Source organism: Pelodiscus sinensis, chromosome 15, assembly GCF_052426305.1.
Source record: "Pelodiscus sinensis isolate ZL-2025 chromosome 15, ASM5242630v1, whole genome shotgun sequence".
In the NCBI taxonomy this organism is placed as follows: Eukaryota; Metazoa; Chordata; order Testudines; family Trionychidae; genus Pelodiscus; species Pelodiscus sinensis.
In genome coordinates this window covers 4,396,671-4,406,719 of record NC_143066.1, presented here as the reverse complement: position 1 = coordinate 4,406,719, position 10,049 = coordinate 4,396,671, and the positions used below count along the sequence as shown (strand labels likewise).

The window sequence follows — 10,049 nt, the reverse complement described above, 5'->3', positions numbered from 1 at the left end:
AGTTTGCTTGCCTGTTCCTGTGTTTTCTTTCTCTTTCGGGTTATTTCTGTTACTGGGTCCATGGGGATTGTGTGTCTGGGGACCGTCTGAGCCTTTTTCCCTGGATCATCCTCGGTCATCTTTGATCAGCCTCAGCCAGCCTTCTGGTCACCTTCTCTCTGTGGATTAACAAGAGGGCAGGCCTGCCCTAGAAGAGAAGGCCTTAAAAGCAAGAGGCTACACCAGGGGTGGGGAACCCAAGCTCTGGGGGGTGGATACAACCCCGAGTTTGCATGGACCCAGACTTGGGGCTCTCCCCAGCACTGGGGAGCCCACACTGGTGAGGGGAGGGTTTTTTTTTTCTTTCTCACTTAGGTGCAGCCCCTGACTGATTTCTCTGTGGGTCAGTGGCCCCAACCCAAAAAAGGTTCCCCACCCCTGGGCCAAACGACCCGGGGAGTTTGAGACTATGGTTAGGAAGGGTTGCCTGTGCCAACGCTGTTCCTAAGTACACCTGTATCCAGAGCTGGCCCATCCAAAGGATGGCTTAGGGAATCCTCCCCGGGTTTAGGGGTCTCTGTGGGGCTTAGGGCAACCGAGGGAATTACTGGGGGCAGGGCTAGTGTCGGCAGCAAAGGTCGGTTGCAGGAGCCACAGGAAGTAGAGCGACCCACCCCCGGCCTGCTCCACTCGGCCACCTTCCAGCTGGGTGGCTCTGCTTCACCTCTGCAGCGGGAAGTGAGCACCCTGGCCCACTCCTCTCCCCAGAGCAACATGACTGGCAGCCGGACTCAGGGGAGCACCTCAGGCTGGGGCCAAGTTGCTCCACTTCCTGCCGCCGCGGCGAGTGGGGGGAAACCCCTGCTGCCAGCACCGCCCCCCCAAGTACTCCTTAAGTCATGTCACTCAGTGGAGGGAGCTTGGGGAAGTTGGTGGAATGGAGTGGAGCAGGGATGGGAAGAGATGGGGTGCAGCAGAGCACAGCCAGAGCTTGGGGGAAGAGGTGGAGTGGGGCTGGGGCAGAGCAGGGGTGGGAAAAGATGGGGCTGGGTAGGGGTTGGGAGGAGAGGGGTTGTCCCTATCCCCCCCTCCCACTCCCTTAAGAATGGTGCTGCCTGTATCCAGACAGACTGCCTGGCCATGGACGCATCTCTCTCCCCAAAACCTGGTGTGGATTTGCAGAGACTGTGGCCTGCATTTCCAACTCACAGAAAACCAGATAGTGGAGCAAATAATTAAGGAATCAATTTGCAAACCTCTAGCCCAGTGGTCACCAACCAGTAGATCGGGATCTCCTGATAGATCTTGGAGCCTCTGACAGGGGATCTGGACTGGCTTGGCCGGGATGCTCTCAAGTGCTGGCATCTCAGCTGCCCTTGTCCAGGGGCATTGCTGAACATACCAGCCACTTTTGAGAGCCTGCCTAAGCCTTACTGAGCCATCCCTCAGGGGCCACATGAGGTAAGCAGTGCCCAGCTGGAATACGCATCTTGAACCTCTGCCCCAGCCTTGAATCCTCTCCTGCACCAAAACTCTCATTAACAAACGAGTAAAATACAACCTAGATGGAGCTACTATAGGGCGGATACATAACTGGCTGGATAACCGTTTCCAGAGAGTAGTTATCAATGGTTCGCAGTCATGTGGGAAGAGCATAACAAGTGGGGTTCGGTTCTGTTCAATTAATGATTTAGATAATGGCATGTGAGTGCACTTATAAAGTTTGTGGGCGATACCAAGCTAGGAGGGGTTGCAAGTGCTTTGAAGGAAAGGATTATAATTCAAAATGATCTGTACAAACTGGAGAAATGGGCTGAGGTAAATCAGATGAAATGTAACGAGGACAAATGCAAAGTGCTCCACTTAGGAAGGAACAATCGGTTTCACACATACAAATAATAACTAGGAAATAACTGCTAAGGAGTACTGAGGAAAGAACTATAGAGGCCATTATGGACTACAGGTGTAACACTATTGCAAAGGAAACAAACTTCATTCTAGGAGGATTAGCAGGTGTGTTGTGAGCAAGACAGGAGTAATTCTTCTGCTCTGCTCAGGCCTCAGCTGGAGTATTGTGTCCAGTTCTGGGCATCACATTTCAGGAAAGACGTGGAGAAATTGGAGAAGGTCCAGAGAAAAGCAACAAAAATGATTTAAGGTCTAGCAAACATCACCCGTGAGGGAAGGTTGAAAGAACTGGGTTTGTTTAGTTTGGAAAAGAGACAGCACGCTATAACAACGTACAGATTCTTCTATTATTGTAAATGTTTCCTCTGTAGTGCTTTGACCTTAAGAATAAATGTGCTTGCTTAGAAAGAGCCATGTGGTAACTTGTAACTGCGGTCATTTACAAAGTGAGGGAGAAATGATGCAGTCCTGTTTCCTCTGGCTAGCTGTGGACAGGGAACTGTGCAGCCTGGAAAACCCCTGCTGGGGAGGGAGAGAGAAACATGGCTCACCCTTCAGAGAAGTTCTGCAATGTGATTTGTCCTTTTCATATTTGTTCATTTTTTTAAATTGTATCCTTTGGTATATATGGTTGTGACTACTTTCTTCCACTATTTGATCTGAGGAAGTGGGTCTGGCCCACGAAAGCTCATCATCTAATAAACCATCTTGTTAGTCTTTAAAGTGCTACATTGTCCTGCATTTTGCTTCAACTACCCCAGACTAACACGGCTACATTTCTATCACCCTTCAGAGAAGTGGCCCCCTGAGCAGGCAGCAGGCCGGCCAGAGGGGGGATACAGGTGCAGTTTCCCTGAGTTGTGGCAGGGAAGCGCTTTGCCTAGCAACATACTAGGCGAGCAACACAACACTAGCTAAGCAACACTAGCCACGCAACACAACACAACACTAGCCACGCAACGCAACACAACACAACGCTAGCCATGCAACACATCACTAGCTAAGCAACACTAGCCATGCAACACAACACAACACTAGCCATGCAACACAACACAACACAACGCAACGCTAGCCATGCAACACAACACTAGCCATGCAACACAACATAACACAACACAGCGCAACGCTAGCCATGCAACACAACACAACACAACGCAACGCTAGCCATGCAACACAACATAACACAACGCAACGCTAGCCATGCAACACAACACTAGCCATGCAACACAACATAACACAACGCAACACTAGCCATGCAACACAACACAACACAACGCTAGCCATGCAACACAACATAACACAACGCAACGCTAGCCATGCAACACAACACTAGCCATGCAACACAACATAACACAACGCTAGCCATGCAACACAACACAACACAACGCTAGCCATGCAACACAACATAACACAACGCAACGCTAGCCATGCTCTGCGGCAGGCGCCGCACGGCCCTGCGCTCCGCTCTGCTCCGGTTGCAAAGGGGGGTGTTCAGGGCAGCAGTCAGGCCTGGTGGCAGCGAGTTCCGCGGGCGGCTGCAGCCACAAAGGGGCCCTTGTGGGGGAGGGGCCGCGACCCCCCTTCAGAGGCGGGGGGAGGGGCAGGAGAGGGACACGCCTCCCTCCGCGGGGCGGGGTGGAGCCCTGGCGCCCCGCCCATGCGCAGTGCAAGGCCGCCGCTGCCCTTTACCAACACGGCGGCCGAGGAGCAGCGCATGCGCACTGCCTTACGCCCCGGCCGAGTTCGGATTGGTCCGGCCGCCGGCAGCCTCGTTGTGGGTCTGTAGGTCGCTTCCGGCGGGGAGGGGCGCAGCCAGCCCTGCCCCTCCCCCCTCACTGAGGCGGACAGGAAGCGGCGAGAGGGATGCGCCTGGGGCCGCAGCGGCGTTGACGGGCGCAGCAGAGGGAGCGCGAGGGCCCCGCCTACAGCCCCCCCAGCCCCCGCCGCCCCCGAGGGGACAGCCCCCCCGCCCCGAGACCCTCCCCGGGGAGGGGCCGCCCCCACTTCCTCACGCGGCCTCCGGGAGCCCCCCCGCGCGCGGCCCCGGGCTCCTGAGCCCCCGGGGGGCGCGGGGCTTCCCGCCCCCACCCTGAGGGGCCTCGGCTCGTTCTGACCCCCGGCCGGCCCCGCGGAGAGGCCATGGCCCGGCTGGCTCTGGGGCCCGCGGGCCGGGGAGTGGCGGTGGCGGGCGTTGCTCGCGGCTGTGGGGGGAGGCCGGCCCCGCTGCCTCTGGCCATGGCGTGAGCCGGGTGGCCCCTGCCGAGGGACGCCGTCGCCTGCCCCGCTCCCGAGTCGCCATGGTAAGGGGGCATTGCGGGCCGTCGCGAGCCTCGTGCGGGGCGGGGGTGGCGCGCCCTGCTTGGAGACTTGGGGGGGGGGGGCTGTGCCTCGTGGGCTGCTGTGGCTGGATTCCAGCGAAGCAGGGGACAATGTATCTGTATGGGGACGTGCAGTCGCCTGTGCCTGGGATCAGCTGCCACTGGCATGCCTGTGTTTCACAGGGGGGAGTCTGCAGGCCGCTGGCATGCCTGTGTTTCACAGGGGGGAGTATGCAGGCCGCTGGCATGCCTGTGTTTCACAGGGGGGAGTATGCAGGCCACTGGCATGCCTGTGTTTCACAGGGGGGAGTCTGCAGGCCGCTGGCATGCCTGTGTTTCACAGGGGGGAGTCTGCAGGCCGCTGTCAACATGGCTGTTCTTGAGACAGAGAAGTGGTGTGTTTCAGCTGTGCTCTGTTAAAGCTGGAGCATGGAAATAGGGCACGACCGGAGTAGTGACCTGTAACAAAGGACCTGGTAAGGAGTGAGCGCTATAGGAATGCCCCTTTTCTGATTGACCGACTGATGCTAACATCAGGCCGTTCTTACGGCAGGATGTCATGTACTCTTTCTCCACGTGTAGCACGTATCTGCTGGGTTTCATGCTTTGTTCCTCTCTAGTCATACCTAGACCACCTCTCGGCCTTTTTACCATTGTGGGTCATCTCTGAGGACGTTGCTTGGGCCATAGCTGTGTGCTGATTAGGTCATGTAGTAGACTGGGTTGGGGAGCCTCAGGTCTGGGAGCCGGATGCAGCCCTCAGCTTGTATGGATCCAGCCCCCAAGACTCAGCCCCTCCAGCAGTAGGGAGCCCACATTGGTGCTCCAGCCCCCCACTGACCCACCGTGGGACTGGAGCACACAAAATCTGGGCTCTGGTGTGTGAGGGAAATGTGAGGAGTGTCTTTCTTCTTCCTAGTTGGGAGCCACAGTGAGGGGTGGTTTTTTGTTGTTGTTGCTTCTCACTTGTGTGCGGCCCCTGAATGATTTTTCTTAGGGTTAGTAGTTCCCCGCCCATGTGATAGACTTAGGATGACTACCAGTGAGCCCACTTGGCTTTTGGCTAAGGACGTAGGAGACTTAGGCCAGTTGTTCTAAACCTGTGGCCAGCAAGCCACTTGCAACCCAATCAGCACCCCCTCCAAAGAGTGCAGTGTTGCACTTGGTTTGGGGATGCCACAGATTAACTCATGCAGTAGAGGCTCACACATTGAGCTTCAGAGGTCCCAGGTTTGATCCTGGCCACACACATTCACCTGCTAAAGTATTAAAAATGCATTCTAAAAATAAGCTAAACCAAAAGGTCTAATTTCCACACTCGGGTTCACTTTAGTAGATTCCACCGAGCTTTGGGTTCCATGCTGGGCTTAGTACCAGACATGCAGATCCTGCTGCAGAATAGGACCTAAAGTTGTAACTTTTCTTGTACGCAGTTGCTTATAGATACTTAACATGCAGTTTTTACTTTCGAAAGGACTGTATAAGAGCAGATTCTTCTTACTCAGCAAATTTTGTTTGTTCAGAACTGTACTACATTCCTTAGTGAAAACAGTAAGCTTGCATTATCCGTTACTTAAGTTAGTTGTTGGTTGTCTAATGCTATGGAAGTGTAATCAGGATTTTTTCCTTCCTGTACATCATAACATAATAGAAATATTAACCAAGTTCTAGGTATTGGACTGTCATTGTTTGAGACTTTGCTTTGCACCTCTGTTATCCCTGTAGTAGCATTTGATGGTTGACTCCAGTTCATCTGATGAAGAGGGTTTTACCAACAAAAGCGCATGATTCTCTTTATTTTTATTAGTCTGTAAGGTGCCACAGGACTTCTCATTGTTAGTCTATCTGCAAAAACACAGCTATCCATCTGAGTGTCTCCCCCTCTCCCCCATGCCAAATAAAGAAAACAGCTTGACTTTAAGACCACAGTGAGTTTGAGGCTGGCTGTTAGGAGTAAAAATATTCTGTTCCAAGTTCTTACGCTGTCTTTATCACTGTGCTGTAAGGATGCAACGTTTAACTGGTTAACCGATAAGCATTAACAACAGGTTATCGGTTAACCTTGTATGTTAACATCCAGGCTGCTGCCAACAAAGCCTTAGTCATGTAACTGATTGAATTTCTCAATAAATTACATGGTTACTGTTTTTTTTTAAAAATTACATCCTTACTGTGCTGTTGAAATGGCTTCCAACAGTGTGTTAAATCGTATCACTAGCATCTGTCATGGCTGGGCCTTTGGCTCCTCTCTCTGATGGAAAATCACAGGAGGACTTTTTTAATGTATGGGATGCTGTGTTAGCTAAGATGAGCTGAAAAAAGTACAGCTTGCAGCTAGATGGTAAGTACTGAAATTTGAGGTAGGTTTTTTTGATCCTGCAAGGATTCATCCTATACTTGTGAACCAGCTTATGGGAAAGCTGTGTCTCTGGCACGCAAGCTTTATCCTTGCTGTAGAAAGTTGCACAGTATCTTATGTGTGGAGTTCTCTACCACAATTCTCATCCTCAAGCTTTAGGTGATCTCTTAGACATCCCGAGTCCCACGTTTTTTAATACCTTGAGTAAAAGACCTAAATTCTTGAATTAATGTGATATTTTATGAGGAGAATTGGTCCCAGATTTAATGTGTTTATGATAGACATGCTTTGCTGAGGAGGCTTGCTGCTGCATTCTGCAGTTGTAATACACTGATAATCGACTGTTTCATGCTCAAGTAAAATGCAATGCTGTGCTCTTTGGGGGGTGGCAAAGGTGTTTAGTACCAAAGAGAGGCCCTGATGTTCACCAGGGTGGGATGTGGTCCCCTAACTAGCTGTACATGACACAATCTGTTGCTTGTGGGCATGGCTCTGTTAGAACTTAGCACTAGTGAGGGGTACAAAAGCACTCCTTAACTGCAGCCTGACATGACCAGTTGTAGATGTACATTTTCAGACAGAGATGGATATTGCACGGCTGCAAACATCTCAAAGTTGTTTTCCTGTGCCGCCAACGTGACTTCAGTTTTGCTTGAGTTTAGCTTTAACCAACTATTTTGCATTCATAAAATCTCAGCCAAGCATTGGTCTACTGATGTGATTGGCATTTGAGCCCATGATGTTTCATCAGTTCTCCTGTTGATTCCATGTAAATGAAGAATAAGACCAGAAGGAGAGGTTTTTTGTGTGACTTCAAATGCTGGGTCTGATGGCAGAGGTGCAGTTCCACATCACTGCCATTTGACTGCATTTCGAGGAAGAACTCTGACCTTTTCAGTACATTCCCTGCAATCCTCACCTTCTCCCTCAGGTAAGAGTATTATTTGTTGCCTTTCTGCCTGACTTCCGGATGTCTACTTGTAAGATGAGCACACATAATCTGAAATCAGTAAGGCACAATAAACGTGGAGCTCCATAGTGTCAGAGTAGAATTATCACTTATCATGTGAACAAGTGGACTCTCCATTAAATAATAGCTAAAGACTTCTATAACAAACAAAAATAGTATTTCCCACAGAGGGTACTTAGCCTGGGGGAATCTGCCTCAGGAGGTCAGGTAAATATCATAGCTAAGGCCCTACAAAATTCATTTTCCAGTTTGGTCAATTTCAATTACAGGGCTTAAAAATCCTAAATTTCATGATTTCAGGAATTTTAATCTGAAATTTCACAAGTTTGTAATTGTAAGGGTCCTGACCCAAAAAGGAGTTGTGGGGGCAGGATCACAAGGTTGTTGTAGGGAGGGTTGTAGTACTGCTACCCTTACTTCTGTGCTGCTGCTGACAGTTGCTGGCTGGGAGCACATCTCTGAAGGCAGAGCCGCCCCCAGCATCTGTATAGAAATATGGGTGGCATGTCATGGTATTCCCACCCTTTCTTCGGTGTTGCTGCTGCTGGCTCTGCCTTCAGAAATGTGCTCCTAGCCAGCAGCTGTCATTCTCTGGCCACCCAGCTCTGAAGGCAGTGCGGAAGTGACGGTGGCAATCCTGCTACTTCCCCCTAAAATACCATTGTGCCCTCCCCTCCCCCCTCCCCCCCAAAACCACATTCTGGGTCAGGACTACCAATTTGAGAAACACAGATCTCTCCCTGTGAAAGCTGTATAGTATAGCGTAGGCGATGTGAAAGGTTATCCGATAAGCATCTCCCTAAACAGGTGATGCTTACTCTTTCCAGTTACCCAGTGAGGGCTAGAACAGCTCCCTGCCAGCTGCCGTGGACAGGGGCTGCTCTCGTCTGAAGCAGCCTCAGTCCACGTGTACCTGGGCGTCGTGTCTGCAGCAGAGCTGGGCCATTGCAGTGACTGGGAGCTGACAGAGCCATGCTGGGTGGGGGCTGCTACAGCCCAGATCCTGCTTTAGTCGGTTAACTGATTAAACATTAAGACAACCTAATGTTTAACCGGTTAACTGAATAACCAGGATTTTACATCCCTATTATAGAGTTAGAGCACACAGACCAGATTTCATGGGGGCAGACTTAATGTCACAGTTTCATGGTCATGAAAAATGCATCAATTTGGTAGGGCCCTAATCATAGCTATATTTTTAAGAGGTTGATTAGTATTAGTATGAGGCTGCTCCAGATGAGATCAATATCAAACTAGCCATGCTTGTGAAGAAAAGTAATCGGGTTTCATGCTTCAGGGTATAAATTGATCATCCCAGGAATGAGAAGGGAATTCCCTCCTTCACATGCATGCAGAATAATGCATTTGGTCAGAGGCATTACAGCTTTGTTTTTCTTTTTTCTAAAGCATCAAATATTTTCTGCTGTTACAAGGATCATGATAAAGTATGGTAATGCCTGTGTTTATAACTATTACATTTCAGATTTTCCTTGTATTCATATATTTTATATTTCATTTGTGTAGCACTCGCCTGTGTGTCATGTCTATTCCCACCAAAAGAAAGGTCTTGGGAAGAGTGGTGGGGAGACGCTGGACCGCATAAAAGAAACGGATATTAGTAAGAACATAAGAATGGCCAGACTGGGTCAGACCAAAGATCCGTCTCGCCCAGTATCCTGTCTGCTGACAGTGGCCAGTGCCAGGTGCCCCAGACGGGGTGGACCGAAGACAATGATCAAGCAATCTGTCTTCTGCCATCCTTCTCCAGCCTTTGACAAACAGAGGCCAGGGGCACCATTCCTTACCCCCTGGCTAATAGCCTTTTATGGACCTAACCTCTATGAATTTATCTAGCTTCTCTTTAAAACTCTGTTACAGTCCTAGCCTTCGCTGCCTCCTCTGGCAAGGAGTTCCACAGGTTGGCTGTGTGAAGAAGAACTTCCTTTTATTAGTTTTAAACCTGCTACCCATTAATTTCATTTGGTGTTCTCTAGTTCTTATATTATGGGAACAAATAAGTAACTTTTCTTTATTCACCCTCTCCACACTACTCATGATTTTATAAACCTCTATCCGTATCCCCCCTCAGTCTCCTCTTTTCTAAACTGAAAAGTCCCAGTCGCTTTAGTCTCCCCTCATATGGGACCTGTTCCAAACCCCTAATCATTTAAGTTGCTCTTTTCTGAACTTTTTCTAATGCCAAAATATCTTTTTTGAGGTGTGGAGACCACATCTGTATGCAGTATTCAAGATGTGGGTGTAATATAGTTTTATATGGGGCAGTAAGATATTCTTCATCTTATTTTCTATCCATTTTTTAATAATTCCTAGCATCCTATTTGCTTTTGTGACTGCTGCTGAACACTGTGTGGACGTTTTCAGAGAACTATCCACGATAACGCCAAGATCTTTTTCCTGATTAGTTGTAGCTAAATTAGCCCCCATATTTCTCTGTTAAAATACACTCTAATGAGAATAGGTTACTTAAATGAAGTTGATTTGGATTGAAATTGAA

General features: G+C 49.7%; 1 protein-coding gene across 2 annotated transcripts in view; it reads left to right on the top strand.

Moving 5' to 3' along the window:
- Positions 1–3,695: 3,695 nt before the first annotated feature.
- XPO6 (exportin 6) overlaps positions 3,696–10,049 on the top strand; it is a 71,287-nt gene continuing 64,933 nt past the window's right edge. The window contains exon 1 of one of the 2 annotated variants that reach the window (XM_075899073.2): positions 3,696–4,187. In XM_075899073.2, the coding sequence (XP_075755188.1) occupies positions 4,185–4,187 (3 nt within the window). In that variant the 5' untranslated portion in view covers positions 3,696–4,184. The remainder of the gene's footprint in view (positions 4,188–10,049) is intronic. The other variant, XM_075899074.2, reaches the window with a different exon arrangement.